Consider the following 18,786-nt stretch of genomic DNA (forward strand, 5'->3'; position numbering starts at 1 on the left):
TTAAAATTAACAGGCCAGTGAAAAAATTGGTCGAAAACACCTGTAACTTCAGAGATACAAAAAGTCTCCCCGATGGCATTTTGCTAGTGTCCTCGCGTTGTAATCAAGGGATCATGGGTTCGATACCCAGTGGTGGATTGGATCCCACTTTAAACTGTAAGTCCAGTCCTGATTAGCCTTACTGTGAATAAAGTGGACTTAACACACAAACTCCATCAATCAACCAGAAATCTGCAACTTTGCACAGGTTCCTACCTGGTGAGTAGAAATTTTTATTTTGCATAATAATTATAGTTTACAAATCAAAATTTAAATTTTATTCGCCATTTTAACACTGAAATATAATTTTATGTACCACTTCTGACAACCAAATAACTTCAGTTTTTATATCAACATTTTGATCTTGTACATATTAACCATAAATATGTGTCCCTAGGAATAAAGTATGTTAAAAAAAATGTTCAACATGCTATGGAACTTGCTTGTTGCAATTCAATATTTTCTTTCTAGTTCCACACATGCTTATAAATTAATTTTAAATTTTTAAAAGTTATAAACAGTGTGCAAATTAATTAGGGGATGGTGGGTGCATGGTAGGATTCGATTCCTTCAAGCAGGAGGAGTCAACACAGTTGAAATTCATAGTCAATTGTGTCACAAAATGTTTATCCTTGGCATAAGAAAATGTTTTTAAATCCCTGCCAGGGATGTCCCCCCACCCCCACCCCAGCCAAAGAAAATGGAATTTATAGCATACAGCAGTATACAATTTCTTAACTATGGAAAAACACCACTTAAAACCATTGCATCCTAGTTCACGTCAGAAGCTCAATTTTTAATAGACAATTGTTTACTTGTTTAGATCGTTGTCGAATTCAGAGATTTTACAAAATGCTTCCAGGTTAGCGGCATTGCTCTGTCCATTGATAAATACAGTAAGAAACTTGCCACCATTGCAAGGAGAGTTGATTTCATCTGCATTATTTGTTCATGTCTCACCAACAAGTTCAATAAAAATTTGATCAAGTTTTCTCAATATTATTAGTTCAGTAGTTTTGTTTGTGTTAAAGTTTTCTTAGAATGTAAATATATTGTTTCCAAATTACATGTAAATGTTATGATAAGATATAATATCCTAGGTTAGAACCACTGTTCTAAGATACTTTCAACTGCAAGGCAATAGTTTAGTTCACTAACTGGTAACATACCAGGGCTATTCAAAAGTCAACTTCCGATTGGCTTGTAAAAAGCAGTACATAACCACAGCAACATGGCACATACGCAGTAACCAGCAGGAATGTGTAACTGCACTCCACACACAACCCCAGTCCATTTGCTTTAACGGTGCCAGAGTAGGAACTGTTGAACATGGATGCTCGTATTACTGTTCCTGCCACTTGTGAGGTGCATGGTGGGATTCGATTCCTTCAAGCAGAAGTATTTGCAGCTGAAATTCATCGTCGATTGTGTCCTGGAAATTTGAGGAAATTTCCTGGAGAGTTGTGAAATTGTAAAACGGTATTTTGCTCGCACAATTTCTTCAATTTGTCGAACAAGTTCACTGCTCACAATTGAAAGTCTTCCTTGACTTCTCTCATAAAGCACATCTGCATGCCCAGCCATAAGTTTCCTGCACCTCACAGCACTTTCACCTATAATGCCATTGCCATAAACACGACACAAATGACCATGAATTTCAGCTGTGTTCACTACTTCTGTTTGATGGAATCGAATCACACTATTCACCTCACAACTGGTGGGAGCACTACTTGAGCACTGTTGAAGCAAATTGACTTTTGTTGTGTATGGAGTGCGATTACACATTACTGCTGGCTCTTGGGCATGCACAACGTCGCTGCTGCGGTTACGTACGGATTTTTACGAGCCAATCGGAAATTGATTTCTGAATAGCAATGTTTGGAAACACAGTGGAGCATCCACGGGGAGAGGATCATAACTCCCCTCTTTGGCCCCATATTCCTAAAAAAAAAGATCAACAGCATACCTTAAAAAACTACCCCTGAAATGAAATCACAAATACACTACTGAGTGAGCATACCCACCCCCCCACACCCCCACAAAGCAAAAAGCTTCATTTGCACACTGGTTCTGTAACTGTTACACAGAAAACACTTTTTGTAGTAAAGAAAAACAGCATGTACTTACTTCACTTTTAAATGGTAGCAGCAAGTAAGTTGGGAATGTACAGCAATGCAGCAAACACTGGAGAGCAGCAACTTTTATTTTCTGAAGAAGAAAATTATAACATGTCATCATTACTGATCAATGTTAAAATGCATTAACTTTTGGAACAGTGGTTCCCAAAGTACCGTGGTTGGCTTACAGGGGCATTGCAACGTGGTTGGCTTACAGGGGCATTGCAAAGTGTTCCAATATTTTCACTGAAATGACACTTACTTGTTAGTCTGCACATGGTTTTTGTTGCGGACTGGCTCACATTACTCACATGCTCACATTACGCGGGATTGAATAGTCGGTGTCGGTAGTATGGCGGTCTCGGGGTGAAGACGTTATAGAAATTGTACAACTTTGTATCTTACCGTTTGGCAGGACTAAATAGTTGTTATTGTTAATTTATGCATCGTCGTATTTGTTATCGATCCTAGAAATGGAACTACAGTGGTAGCAGCCCGTGGTTAGCAGAATGGCGGACGTGAGTAAGATAGAATTACTGAACAATGGCAAATATCATGTCTGGGTACTAAAGGTAAGTGCAGTGCTGCAAAGTAAGGGATTGTACAAGGACGCAATATTGAATGATGAACCAACAGAAGAAAAAACTAGAATCGTTTGGGAAAGTAAAAATGACTAAGCTTTTGTTGTCATAGTTGTTACTTTATCACCCGACCAGGGTGGACTGTTCATCAACGAGACATGTGCAAAAACACTGTGGGATGAACGTAAACGTATTCACACGGGAAACACACAGGACAAAATAATAGATATAGGTGTGGAAATGAAGAACATAAAAATTGGTGAGAAGGAAAGTGTTGGTGAATATGTTTTGAGAGCATGAAACATACTGTCAAAAAGTGCTGCATTGGGTCAACCAATTACGACACGAGAAGTAGTAATCAAAAGTATGAAAACGTCGCAGCAGTATTACGAGCACAAAGGGGTGCGACAATTGAAGAAGTGCAAGATACCTTAAAGAAGAAGAGGTTGGGTTGCATAAAATGGACTACAATGAAAAATCCGAAAGCACGGGATAAGAAATATTGGAAAAAGAAAGAAGCTGTGCGAAGATGCTGGACGTGTGGAAAAGTAGGACATTTTTTGAAAGAATGTTGGCACAATAAAGAAGGTGGGAAAGGTCAAGCTAGGAGACCTTCTACGTCTACCTTTACATCTACATCTCCTAAAACACCGAAGGGAAAAACAAAACAGACAGGATTCACATGTGAAGACAACATGGAAGCTTCTTACAGTGTATACAACATCCAGGAAGACAGAAGAGAAGTGCAGGTATGGTGTATAGATTCTGGTTGTACATCTCACATGACAATGCAAAGTGAAGTGCAACTTGCGGAGGAAAGAAAATCAATGGTGGCAAAAGTGCAAGGTGACATTAAGGTGTCAACAGTCACAAATGATGGCCAACTTCACGATGTGTGTATTTATGATGTATTGTATGTACCTGATTTGTGTTTGAATTTATTATCAGTTAGAGGTTTGGTGAATCATGATAATGAAGTGCTGTTTTCCAAAAATAGTGCAAGGGTAATTAACAAAAATGGCATGTTAGTGGCAGAATCACAGGATAAGAATCCTATGTACGCGTTACAAACTTACGTAAGATCAGATGTAAGTCATATTAAGGATGCATGTTTAACTATGGAAACTAATGTAAAATATGAAAAATACATGTGGCACAGAAGATTAGGTCACTTGAATGAAAAATATTTAAATAACATGAAGGACAGGGATATGGTAAGAGATTTAGATTTTAAGCAAACATCAGAAAAATTAGAATTGTGTGATGCATGTACAAAGGGAAAAATTGTACAACTTCCTTTTAAACAAAGCAATGATGTTTGTGAGAAACCACTAGATTTGATACACATGGATTTATGTGGACCTATAGAAAAAGAATCATCGGGGGGGGGGGGGGGGGTTTCTAAATACATGTATGTTATTGTAGATACTTACAGTAGAAGGGTGTTTGTATACTTTCCCAAAACAAAAGATGAAGCATTTGATTATTTTGTAAAATTTAAAAATCAATATGAAAAGGAAGCTAACAATTGTATAAAAAGTGTAAGATCAGACAATGGTACTGAGTTTGTTAACACTAAATTGCAAGAGTTGTTTAACAAAGAAGGTATAGATCACCAGTTAACTGTTCCATACAGTCCACGAAGTAATGGTATTGCTGAGAGAGCAAACAGGTCACTACTACATATGGGAAGAACAATGTTAATTGATGCAAAGTTACCCATGGAATTTTGGGCTAAAGCGGTTGCAACGGCAACGTACATCAAAAATTGTATCCCTACCAAGGATGGTGGCATAAAAACTGCAATGGAAAGATGGACGGGAAGGAAGCCTACAGTAAAACATATGAAAGTATATGGATGTGTGGCATACAGATACATTCCGAAGAAGTGTGGAAGCAAATTTCAACCAAAGGGAGAAAAGGAAATGTTTGTTGGGTATTCCAGAAGAAGGAAAGCATACAGGCTGTACAACCCCAAAACAAAACAAATACATGAAGCTAGAAGTGTTGTGTTCGATGAAAGAAAATGTGGAGGCATTGTAATTGTAATTTGGAAGAGCAACTAGAATTCAACAACTTGAAGTATAAACATGATGAAGACAGGGAAAGTTCGCAATGACATGAATCGAAGGTAGAAGAAAGAGGACCGGACACATTTCTTGACTTAACACCTGAAGATCTACCAGAAGAAATACAAACAGATGAGTTAACCATATAAAACAGTGGAGCCAAAAGAAGTGGATGGAAGAAAGGAGAAACAAACAAAGTGTTAAAAACAAGACACAAAGAAACTTTTAAAAGAAATTAAGATCAACTTAAAAGTCTGGGTGTGAAAATATCTGAGAGGATAAAAGCAAGAGAACAAACAAATTTTGCACAAGATATCGTACCACAAACTTTCGATGAAGCTAGGAGTTCACCATACAGTGAAAATTGGAAGATTGCAATGAACGAAGAGATGCAAGCATTGGAATCTCATAATGTTTGGACACTACTAGTTCCCAGAGAGGAGAACATGAAGGTTGTAAGAAGCAAATGGGTATTAAAGGAGAACATGGATGGGACAATATACAAAAGAAAAGCAAGATTGGTGGCAGTTGGTTGCGCACAGAGAGAAGAGCCGGATTATGAGAGTTTGTTTTCACCAGTAATAAGAATGGAATCAGTATGTGTATTGTTAACTGTGGGAGCACATTACAAAATGAAAGTAAAACTCTATGATGTAAAAACTGCATATTTATATGGTAATTTAAAGGGAAGTATACATGGAACAACAAGAAGGGTTCATGGAAGGTGGGTATAAAAACAAAGTGTGTAAATTACAAAGAAGTTTGTATGGGTTACCACAATCAGGTCTTTGTTGGAATGAGAAACTGAACGAAGTTCTCACCAAAATAGGTTTCAAAAGACTGGAAAGTGATCCTTGTATCTATAAACTGAAAGGACAAGAACTTTTGTACATTGAAGTATATGTTGATGATTTTTTGGTAGTAGGTCCAAATAATGAAAGCCTAGATAAGATAATGCAAATGATTCAGAAATATTTTGTAATTCAAGAGAATAATAGCTTAAGTTCATTTTTGGGTATGGATATAATTTTAACTGAAGAAGGTTATCAGTTGTCACAAAAGGGTTATATTTAAAAAATATTAAAGAAGTATGAACTTCATGATTGTAATCCAGTGAGAACACCAGGTGATTTGAACCAAGATTTGCATAATTTTGAAGAGTCAAAACCAGTTGATAAAACAAAGTACTTACAAATGTTAGGCTCACTTATGTATTTATCTGTAGGGTCAAGACCAGATATAGCTCTTTGTGCGAGTCAATTGTCAAGGTATAGTAAAGATCCAAGAGAAATACATCTAACAGCATTAAAAAGAGTATATAGATATTTGAAAGGAACGTGCAATTATGCATTAAATTTTTCAAGTGAAGGTGGTAAGCTTGAATTATGCACGGATGCAAGTTGGAGTACAGCAGTAGAAGCGAAATCTCCTACTGGCTATCTTGTCAAGGTTGGAAACTCAGTCATCAGCTGGAAAAGCAAATTACAGAATTTGGTTGCTTTGTCTACTTGTGAAGCAGAATTGATTGCATTATGTGAAGGTTTGTGTGATATAAAATGGGTCATAAGTTTAATATCAGAATTAGATGTTGGAAATTTTGTAAATAAAGTAAAGTGCTCCCCTGTGCTTTGCATCACGCCATGAAGGCGTATAGGGGGTGTGGGGGTAACGCCCCACACTTTCTTGATCCGGTCGTGAGTGGGGGTGATGTGATCAGCATCACGCCCCTGACCGCCTTTACCCCCCAGGGTTTCCCCCAGGTACCCATGTTATTCGACGCTGGGTGGGCGCCGAGGCCGCTTCTAATAAATAGACCAGTGATTGTTAAAACTGATAGTAAATCAGCAATTGATTGGATCTCAAGTAACACTGTAAAGGCAAGAACTAAACATATCAATAGAAAATATAATTTTGTAAAATTGGATGTAGCAAATGGGAATGTGTATCTTCAACATGTAAATTCAGAAAATCTACAAGCTGATATACTAACTAAAAATGTGAAAATCAAAAATGGAGAAAAAAAAGGGGGATATTCATGTAAAATAATTTAGTATTAACTAGTGTATGTGTAAAAGTAGAAATACTATTGTTAGCGTGTAATGTTCGCAAAGGGGGGAATGTTGCGGACTGGCAACTATGCTCACATTATGCGGGATTGAATAGTCTGTGTCGGTAGTATGGCAGTCTCGGGGTGAAGATGTTATAGAAATTGTACAACTTTGTATCTTACAGTTTGGCAGTAATAAATAGTTATTGTTAACTTATGCATCGTCGTATCTGTTATCGATCCTAGAAACTGAACTACAGTTTTAGTACTTTTTACACACAAAATGTTTCTGAATTTAAAAGATGTGTTTCTTTTTTAACTTCCGACAAGCAACCTATAACCACACTAACTGAGCGTTGAAAGTGTTAGATAAGCCTACATTCTGACTTTGGAGCTACGGAAAAAATCTTGATACAGTATGGGTGCCGTGAAGCGAAAAAATTTGGGAACCACTCCTTGGGAGCACCCACTTCTCAAACATGCTGTCATACATGGGAAAGGGATTAAATAACTCGAGAACAAATTGTTGTAGAAACCAGTTTTGTCTTTTGGAATGAAATGGCTTTTAGTGGAGATGAAATTTATACATTGTATCTTACACTAATGACAGTTAAAGAAAAAAGAAGAAAATCAAAATTTAACAAAGAAATTGGTATAGATCCATCAAGGCATTTGAATCCCTGGCTTGAGAGGAGTGGCGCTAGTGTCTCTAGCTAAAGTCACGGGGAAGCCTGTAGTTTGCATATTTCAGAAGTCTTGGCACTACTATATTCAGCATCTGTGGCCAGCATAAAGTGAATTTAAAAAATGTGTTATATACTGGGTGGCTACGAACAAGCAGAAATGAAATTCCCCGAATTTTCCAGGACAAATTTTGAATTTTTACCTGACAGTTTTAACTAAATTAATGTATTTATTTGTGCATGGCAATAATAAACCCATAAGCTTCCATAAGGAATCTGTTAATCATTAAAGGAAGGGCTGTGTTCTTAACTATCTAGCCTTCTTAAACCCGAACGTTTATGTCCTATTAAATTATTTCGATCCTTAGCAATTTCCTTTAAGTTCATCTCAAAGTTATCCCTCCATCTTCATCTTGGAATTCCTACAGGTCTCTTACCATTAGGTTTCTCAACAAGAATCCTGTAAGCTCTTTTCTCCTCTCAGATTCGTGCCACATGGCCATGAAATAAAAGTATCCTTTAATTACCAATTGTCTCTTTTCACATTAATATGTAAAAGTATTTCACCTGTGATGATACATTTTATTTTATAAATATAAATTCCTTTTCAAAACTTTAAAGATTTATTTGGAGACTTACTAGACATTACACAAAAAAATTAAAATTCTCACTTACCATGGAATGTGCATGCTGGCTAATGCGGATAAATTTAGGAATGAGTGTTTGCAAATGTTCTGCAAGCATATATTGTGAATCTTGCAGAAGCACAGCTAAGGTTTCCATAGTAGAAAGCACCAGAGAATCCTTTTCCTGCTTCTGCTGCAACCCCTCGATCAGCAAAGGCACAATCTAAATTGAAAAAATCATAAATAACACTTTATGCAATACAATTTAGATGTAACAGCATTAAAATTTTACTCCTGCTGAGCATTGTTATCAGCATTGGTATCGGAAAATATCAGTTGTAATTAATCTGCCGATACCAAAAGATACTTTTCCGACATTTTGGTCTTTCACAGGGTCCGCATAAATGCTGCACGACACTTCCATGAAGTCTAATTATCCTGGAAATTATGCAAAATTCAAACTTTTTATTTTGCACCAATTTTGCAAGGAAAACTATATTTTGTGATTACAAAATATCTATTGTAACATTCCGGTGCATGTCTTGAATATTGTAAAGAAAATTTGTTGGTAAATTGATGCATATAATTAGAGAAGAATATTAATACACAAATATTGATCAATATTTTGAACAAATTTCAATTATTGCAATTTTAAAGTATTAGTATCAGTATCAGTTGGATTTGGTAAGAGTATTGGTATCAGCTCAACCCTAAAGTTTACCTTTATGCAACAAGCAGATTGGGTCATTCCATGTCAAATCACCTTGGCTATGTCACCGACCAACACAAATCTCCATGAAATTTTGTACACTTGTAGCAGGAGGTCAAAGTTATCACTCCGGACTATTCGTTGCACGAGTGTAGCACATTAAAAAAAAAAACACGATATTTCAGTATGTAACTTTCGTAGTTCCATAATGTTTTTTTTCTGGAATCCAATCGAAATGCCCACAGACAGTCAGTGGAAAACAGGCCACTTCGTATATCTCGACGTGTAGCCACCGTGGCTCCAAGAAACTCCTGCCCGGCATTTCATGGAGGCCTCTGTAGTCTGTGCAACGTGCTCCTCTGTCCACAGTCGATCCTGTTCAATGATGCCGCTCACACGTTGGATGCGGTCATCGTTTTCGACAGTGACAGATTATCCAGGTCATGGATCATCCTGCAGTAATGTTCTTCCTTCGTGAAACCTCCGACTCCACTGCTTCACCTACGACAGAGATAAACAATGTTCCCCATACACTGCCGTTATTTGATGGTAAATGTCTCGCGTACTAGCACCTTCCGCCACCAGGAAGCGCATGACTGCTTGCTGCTCTTCCTTATGCTGGAGGCAAGTCCTTGCACGTCTGCACTTCACATGCCTCACACTTGCACTGTTTCACACAATCCTGTGATGTGACTGCCATCTACCAGGTGACAACAGAACCCCCTTACAGTGGCAGGAGTTTCCTGGAGCCACAGCATCTATACGTCGAGATATACGATGTGGCCTGTTTTCCATCGACTGACCTTTATACCTGAAGACTTCTGGTTTTTTCCTCAATGTTGCAAAAAAATGATTTCATATACAAAGCATGTTGCTCACAGCAAAATACATAAAATTGCATAAATTAATATTTTAGCTAAAGGTGGTGATTTGAACATCACTGTATTTATTTTCCATCAATCCTTTAAGAAGTTCTTACATCTTATGGAAAGAAAGATGTGGGGTTATGCTAATTTATGAAACAGGTTCATGGTGACTTCAATTAAAACTTTGATATACATTAGGAAATCCTGAAAAATTTGACCTGAAACTGTACAACTAGAAGACCCACAGAGGAAAAATTGATACATCAATCAGGCTCCAGGAAACATCACAGTAACTACTTTAGTTAGCGTTGTTGATGACATAGCCAAGGGGATGGATAATGGTAAAATTTCGTTCCTGGTATTCCTCGATTACAACAAGGCATTTGAATCCATAAAACCACAACCTCTTGGCAGAGAAATTGAAATCTATTGGCATAAAAAATAAAGAATTGTTATGGTTTCGTTCTTATTTAACGAACAGGCAACAATGTGTAAAATTAGTACATGAGAATAAGTTGTGCATGTCTAAATGGCTTGATATCAAACAAGGAGTACCACAAGGAAGTATTCTAGGACCTATCCTCTTTTCCCTATACATCAAAGATTTTAATGAAGCACTAAGTCACTGCAAATAGCATCAGTATGTGGATGTTTGATAATGTTTGAACACTCCTGATATTTCCCAAAAGTCCGAGGTACTTATCCAACTCGCCACGTGCTGTGATTCTGATGAGCTTGCAACCTACCACTTCCCTCTTTTGATGGGGAAGGGCGACCTGGTAGTCGCAAGCTGGATTCTCTCTAGCCAGAGGAATTTTGTCCAATGTCAAAACCACATGTTTGCCAAACGTAAAAAACATGCATTGGACAACGTTGTTATTGTTAAGGTACTTACTTTGATTCTTATTCAGTGAAATGAATTTAGAACTGTGAACTCACGATTGCACATTGTTCCACTGAAATTACAAATGTGCTGTGTACCCGATATACTATTGTTATCCAGCACGTCGCGTCAAAAAATACTTTTGTTTCACGTGTAATATTGCGTAGTCGCGATTGATGAAAAGTGACCAAATTCGACGTTCTCTAGTAAACTCTAGCTTTTATGAATTTTGGCATTTGCAAGTGATTATGACAATTGATGCAGATCACGTTGGCAAAATATACATAATGAATGAATACGCATGAAATCTAAATTCGAGTTCTGAGCGCGCATAGTTGAATACGATGTAACCTTGATATAATTTGTAAGAGCACCAATTAATCTTAAATTTGGGATTGTTATGTGGCCATAATAATTACAAATAGCTTATCGACTGAACGTGGAACGTAACAGTCTGTTTAAATTACGATTATTAGTTGAAAAGTTTGAAGGTCATAAACCTTGTCTAGTCAAAAAATGCTGAGAAGAGATCATAAAAGATTGAATAATGTTGAATCATCTGTTAAGACGAGATGCTGAAACCTCTATTAATATTGTGTTTATGATTATTGTATTTGTTTGTTGATATAGCAGCCACTCTTCGTTGAGCCGGTTGTTATAATGAATTTGGCCTTGAGTCACAAATTAAATATTTGAGTATGTATTTATCCTGACAAAATTATCTATGCCTGTAACAAATTGTTCCCGGAATATTAGTGCATAAGTATAATATTAGTAGTATTTAACATACGACTATTGCAGTTGAGATTGTGCACATTTCGAGATGTAGAAAGACAGTATTTGGTAGTATTATTGTGTTTTTGAGATTTATTGTCCATTCTCTTACGTAAGGTTCTCTTTACAAGACTGAGGCAGAGTGAACGACACGCCAAAAGCTTCAAAGAGCACCTTTGTAAATACCAGGATTTGGGTTAAGAAACATAGAAGATCCAAAATGGCCTTAGTCGCGACCTCCTTAAAGAAAACTATTCCAATCAACTCACTTGGTCCATTACACACACAACAAACACAAGGGAAATTCAAATTTTTGCAGCCGCAAGCTGCATCTTCAGGTGTAGAAGTAAAGTAAGCGAAAGCATAGCATATATTATGGTTCAACAACAAAGATTTGCAATTTTGTATTTTATTGCTAAAATAAATTCCATTATCAGTAAGTTTTATATTGATACTTTATCAATATCAGTTAAAATTTCCAATCATTCCATTCCCAATGTCTATTTGTAGTGTAATTATCAGTTTTCTAACAGTTTATATCCTAACTCAATTGAATTTTTTCTACTTACATTCAATCAGTCTGTAAAAGTATTATTTGAAGGGCTCGGGTGTAAAACTTGGTAAGTGACAAAATGCAGGTTTCGAGATATTGAAAGCTGATTATTCAAAAAAAAAATTGATTTACAAATTAAAATAAATTTCTAAATTATTTACAGCAAATATGATTCACTTGTATCTTTACTATCATACAAACATGATATTTCATCCGAATTATTTTTTCGGTGGTGTTACATGCGATTTGTTTGAGGGTTGTTCAAGGAATTGTTGTAGTTAATATGCCTTACATGCAAAGACATTATCAAAATGAGTGATCAGATGCCGCTTTATTCAAGCTAACTTGTGATGTCAGTTCAATAATAACATTTTGACATTAGACTTTTTATAGCAACCATAACAATTTGTAACACAAAAATTAAATCCTTTAATAATAATAATTTTATTCAATAAACAATAACCTGAGCTACTTGTAACAAGTTTTTGCTTTTCTATGTCTATGACAAATGAACACCATTAGAAAAGTAGATTTCATCGTTTTATTACATTAGTATTTAAAAAAATAAGTTCTGAATGTTTGTGATTAAAAATAACTTCCTTATATCTATATGGAGATCAATAATCGTAAAAGTGGTTATATATGAGTGGTTTTTCAGCTTCACATATCTACTTCACACACACAGAGGCTCTATTTATTACCCTCCCTTGATACAAAGCTGTTACATAGACTATCCATTTCAGATGAAATTACATATTCCTTAAGTAATATGTTTTTGATGTTGCATACAATAGCAATATTAGATTTTTGTGATTCAATAAGCAATTTATACATAAAATAGGGATGCCTCTTTTTTTTGAAAAATTTAAAATTAATAATTTTTTTTAAATGAAAAGTGGAAGTATGATTTTTTTTTCGATGGACGAAAAACGATTTTTTTTTCCAAAAATGAAAAATGATTTATTTTTCAAAAAAACGATTTTTTTCCCTTCGAAAAATGAAAAACTATTTTTCTTTTCGAAATATCTAAGAACGAAAAATTTCATTTTCGAAAATCAAAAAACAATTTTTTTGGAAAGGCCATTCCTAGTTTAAATCTCTATCTTCAAGAAAACAATTACCGGCCCCCTTGGCAGAGTGGCTAGGAAATCACGCTACGACGCCAGGGGTCCCAAATTCCAATCCCAGCCTGGGCATGGATGTTTTTGAGTGCTTGTTCATCAATTTCATCATATCATCATTCATTTCCATCTTCGCAAATAAGCCAAAAGTGACACAAGACACGAAGTAAAAGAAAGCAAATCAATGAAGACACAATTATGACCTTGTAACTTTCTGTTGTATTTTTATTTAACTTGTAAAGAATGATTTCAAATGTACACAGGGCTTAAGTTCTTAATAGTTTTCACTGATATTTAGCTCTTATGGATTAAAATAGTTATAATTTCGAACCAAAAAAAAGATATATATATTTGCAATATCAACAACAAAATAATTTGCTCTCATCAAAGTCACACATATCATAAATACAAAAGTTAATTAAATTACAAATAGGTTATTAGGTTCACCAAAAAAATATTATAACTTTTAAAATGCGCATTACAGATATATGAGAGAAATATTTTATAAAAAAACGAAATTGTTCCAAATAATTGATATGCTTCAGATGAAATTACATATTTCTTAAGTAATATGTTTTTGATGTTGCATGGTACCTTAAAGCAGCCTTAAATGTGCATACCCAATTAAAAATCAAACGAATTTGTATGTGACTATAGTTATTTATATCTAGTAGAAGAAAAGTATGCGCTTCTCTACATGATTGCAGTTCACATCCAGGTACGAGAGTAAAATTTAATTCAAAACTACCACTGCTGCATGTAAACAATGGTGTCTACAGTAGATACCATGTTTTACATGAAATAGAATGTACGTGGTCATGCACAGTTTTAGTCACATTTTTGATTGGCATTCTCCTCATTCTTAGTCGGTGATACATATTCCGGGTCATTATGGGAATGATATACACTTTCTAACTCATTCTCATCTTTGCTGTGGCCTCAATACTCGCAAACTTTCTGAGACACCTTGCAATTCAGTAACAGCCGTTTCACAGCCATCTTTGCTACTTACCATACTTTACATGAAACAACTGGTAGATACCATAACTTCCAACACGTCTAGCTCTGTCATCTGTTGACGAAACAAAACACTTCGAGTACGATTCGACTCCATTTACGATGGACTACACGATGCACATTGTAACTCCAAAATGACCAAAATGTCACTTACCATGTTTTACATCCAAGCCCTTCATTTCATTACAACACCTAATATGACCCACACAACACATATCTAGAAAACATATGATTTACCTGAGCCAAATTCATTGTAAGCACTTGTGGTGGTACATTTCTTAGCAAATGAGATAATGCTATTAAGTAATACATCTTAACATCTTCAGGTGCCTCTTGGAAGCCTGTAACTAGCTGGGGTAAACAGAGAAAAAACCTTTGACGATACAAGACTCTGGAAAAAATAAAGTAATACATAAGTAAATATGAAAACATTTGTCTTACATATTAGATTCAAAGAAATTTCTAAACATTGACTCAGATAAAATCAATAACCTTTTGCAAAAGGAACCAACTAAATGCTTAAGAAGAGATAAAAATAGATTAAAGGATGGCTTACACACAGTGGAACCTCAACATAACATTTTTCAGGGGACCAAGCTGAAAAAACTGAAAATGCAGAAAAATGTAAAATCGAGGAAAATTTCATAACATTTTGCTATGTTAGGACCATCATGATTTTTTTTATTAAATCAGGTTTTTCTAATTTTAAAAAAATGCTTAAAATTGCTTGTATGGTTTTTGGCACCATACACACAGATATGTGTTCTTTCTTACATATAGAAAGGCCTTTTCTGGCCCTGTAAAATATTTCAACAGATTGATTTACACAAATAAAGAAGTACATGTAAATATACATTTTTCTGTTTCTGATGCTGTACATATGAACCTACTATGGAAATGTTTGTCGAGTGTGTTAATGAAACTATAATAATTTCAGTCTCTTCTTCCAGTAAAAATAAAACATTCTAGATGTGAATAATTGTAACTTAGAATATTTTTATATAGTCTTTGGCAATTTTTTAACGATAGTTTGCAATATAGCAGATGCCATGTTATTTACAGGTTAATGATAATGACACTATTTACGGTTTAAAATGATTATTTTTGCCTATGAAAATTACTGAATTTAATCGAGAGAAATTTAAGTGTTTTTATGGTTTACATAGTAGATTTCCTTTCTTATGAGCTTCACCCCATAAGTACATATGAATGGCTTATTGCAGAAAGGGACCTGAGTCACATTTTTGAGGTATCGGAGTTAATTTTTTCATCTCCACTGTGTCTAGCAGCATACTGCAGGGGGGTGCATTGAGGGTTGCAAAATTAACTATTCATTATGTTGAATATTTGAGCCAACAACGGCACATTTCTTTCTTACACTATTAATATTATACGATTTTTCATTGTTTTTCTCAGAATTGTGCAAAAGTGACTCAGGTCCCTTTCTGCAATAAGCCATTCATATATTTTTTATCTTCCTTAGAGCATATTAAACACTATTAAATGATTACAATATTAATGTACTTTCACCAAAAGTGTTATGATTATGATATCTACAAGACCCTTATGTACATTAGTCTATAAATCATTTCTTTATGCAATTTAAATCAGTGATTTTTTTAAAAAAATCACCTGATTTAAATCAATCCACCTTGCTAAGACCATCACTGCAATCAAAGAAGACTTCCTACATGATTTTCTGCTATCAAAACACTAATATTTCATCATCAAACCATGAAGAAACACTGGATTTTTCCTTGATTGATTTGCTTCATTTTACTTCGCTTTTTGTGTCACTTTTGGCTAATTTGCGAAAATGGGTATGAGTGATGACATGATGAAATTGATGATTGGACACTCACAAACATCAATGCCTAGGCCATGATTTGAACCCAGGACCCCTGACATCGTAGCGTGATGTGGGAAGAAACACTGGAAATGAGAGGTAAATATACTCTAGTCATGACAATTGTGGAAACCTTTTGGAAAATGTTGTGCTTCTTGGCTCATGGTAAAAAGCATATAGTACTATGCCATGAAGGCACATTTAAGGAATGTGGGGGTAGGAGCCCACACATTCATGATCTCAGCTACTTTGGAGGTGATATGATCAGCGCGTGCTCCGACCGCCTCTACCTCCCAGGTATACATTCATCTGAGGTTGTGTGAGTCCCAGAGCCACTTTATGTGGGATCAAGGCCAGAAAAATTCCGACCTTAGATCAACCACCTCGGGAATCGAACCCAGGTGTCCAATTTGTTGGCTCATGAGTCTACATGTTGAAATATCATTATCCTATCGAGAGTTATAACTAAATAACATGAAAAAGAAAACATAACTTTCTGATGTAACAAGAAGTAAATTTTTGTTCCTCAAAACTCACAAATGAAATTCATTGTTCTCAGAGGCAATTAAATGCCCAGCCATGAAAATAGGTGACTGGGCAGAATTGTGCTGGTGCCACATATTGGAAAAACAAAGCGAGACCAGGATAAAAGTTGCTGGTGGCAACGTCAGCTGGGCTGCATTGTTTAATTCGAGCATCAGACCGATCTCTCTCCGGGGCACTTTTGTGTCATCCCTAACCTTTCGAGCAAATACTGTCAGTTTGTATCACATAGATTACAAAGACCAACTCTACAATGAGATCTTTCATTCTCTTAAACCTCTGAACACATGGGGTTGTGCTCCAACATGGCAATAGCACGAACTTCTGCCACATACCTTATTTCATGGCCGTGCGCTTAGATATTCATTTAAAAAAGCATGGAATGAATAAGCAGGGTTGTTATGATATTTTGATTATGAAATTTCCTGACATTTCCAGGTTTTCCAGTCCAAAAATGAAATTTTTCCATACATGTTTGTCATCATGAATTTTGCTTTCGAACCTTCTCTCTTTCAATTAAATATAAAATCTGTTAATTATTATGAATATTCAGTTTCACAACTTTTTTTTAGCAAATTTCATTCTACGCACACTGATAGGCTCGATTGAAGGTCATGGTAGTGTAGATTAATAGTTGCACAAGATTAAAACCAGACGGTGAACAATTAACATATTTAATAGAAACTGGACGTTATGTCCGAAACATTCAAGTACATTGAAGCATGCTACCGAAAGATTACAAACACATAATACATCTGCATACAGTTTATCTTCTTTTAGCCGTGAAGTCCAAACCTTGTAGCCACGCTTAATACCTAGACCGTATCATCCCTCCAGGTGTTCCATTAAAAAAAAAAAAAAAAAAAGTATGCTGATGACCGTATTGATATGGTGGATCAGGTATGCTGATGACCATATCGATCTGGTGGATCAGGTATGCTGATGACCGTATTGATCTGGTGGGCAGCGAATCCTGGTAGGCCTTCTCGGAAACGAGTGAGGCATGCTAGGACCTGGTCCTGGGTATCCGGCTCTGCCTGGGGTATGTTTTGGTACTGTTCCAGCGGGGTTGGCTGAATTTCTACTTGGTATTGAAACATTGAAGTCGTCGTCATCTGCAATATTGCGTGAAACACGTCTCTTCAACCACCTGGGGTGTACTGCTCGTGTGACCCCATCTTCCAACATTATCTCATAGAGGATACTATCCCCAATACGATGAATAACAACTCCTGGGATGTAATTTGGAGTACCATGTTCAGGTGATTGAACCCAAACTGCTGAATTGATGTTGAAAGTACCATATCTCGACGAAGAGTCGTTCTGAAACTTTGCTGACTTCCTCGGCCTGAACGGAGATTCACTCGACAGAGGCACATTGTTTGGTACCCCCCAAAATCTGGGCCGGTGTGTCGAGACTGAGAGTGCCGGCAGGCTTCCTTTTCCACCCAGTCGCATGTTCCGAAGGATGAAAAGAAGGTTGGCAATTCCCATATCAAGTTCAAGCATGCTCAGATTGCATTTCTCAGTTATAAGCTTGACAAGAGTGGTTTTGACAGCACAAACGTATCGTTCGGCTAAGCCGTTGCTAGGGCTGTGATAAGGCGGTGAAGTAACATGTTTGATACCATTCTTAAGGCAGAAGTTACGAAGTTCGAGAGAAGTGAACGTTGGTCTGTTGTCCGATTCGATACTATTTGGAATCCCTAGTGTGGTGCAAGATGCATAAGCCAGAAGATTGTTTCTTTTGTGTCCAAAGTATGTACAGGCTATACTTCTGTCCACATGCTGAACGCGTCTACTAGGAACTTACGCCCTGCAAAGAAGAAGTGGTTTATCTCCTGTTCATGTACGAAACAAGAGGCCATGAAGAATCAGGTCCATTGCGGACCTTAGGAACAATAGCTCTGCATGTATTGCAGCTCGCTTCAAAATCCATAATCTCCGCTGATATGCCTGGCCACCAAAATCGGGATAGACACAACTCTTTCATACTAGTTGAACATATGTGTCCATCGTGTAAGGTGTGAAGAACATCTTTCAGTTTAACTGTGGGTATGAAAAGTCTGCCTGACCACATGAGTGTTTCCTGCTCGTACGTAAGGTGAGCTCTTCTTTCGAAGAAAGGTGCGAGCTTCTTCCGTTCAGTAGACATGTCGAGTTGATCTGGCCAACAGTTTACTACACAGGAGACCACTAATGAGAGCAGTGGGTCTTCTGAAGTGGCATTCTGCATTGAGTCTCGTGAAAGAGGAGCTACAGCATCTTCATGGACCCGAAATAAGCATGAAGTTCTTGTTCTCCAGCTGGTA

General features: G+C 36.4%; 1 protein-coding gene across 2 annotated transcripts in view; it reads right to left on the reverse strand.

The window, feature by feature from the left end:
• The window catches only part of Mms19 (MMS19 nucleotide excision repair protein), a 316,830-nt gene that overhangs the window by 6,172 nt on the left and 291,872 nt on the right, over nt 1–18,786 (reverse strand). For both annotated transcript variants that reach the window (XM_083142473.1, XM_083142472.1), the window contains exons 16-18: nt 14,323–14,476; nt 8,212–8,385; nt 2,167–2,247 (exon numbers count right to left, since the gene is read on the reverse strand). In XM_083142473.1, coding sequence (XP_082998599.1) covers nt 2,167–2,247; nt 8,212–8,385; nt 14,323–14,476 — 409 coding nt within the window. The remainder of the gene's footprint in view (nt 1–2,166; nt 2,248–8,211; nt 8,386–14,322; nt 14,477–18,786) is intronic.

Source organism: Lepisma saccharinum, chromosome 21 (assembly GCF_977018435.1).
Source record: "Lepisma saccharinum chromosome 21, izLepSacc3.1, whole genome shotgun sequence".
NCBI classification, from domain to species: Eukaryota; Metazoa; Arthropoda; class Insecta; order Zygentoma; family Lepismatidae; genus Lepisma; species Lepisma saccharinum.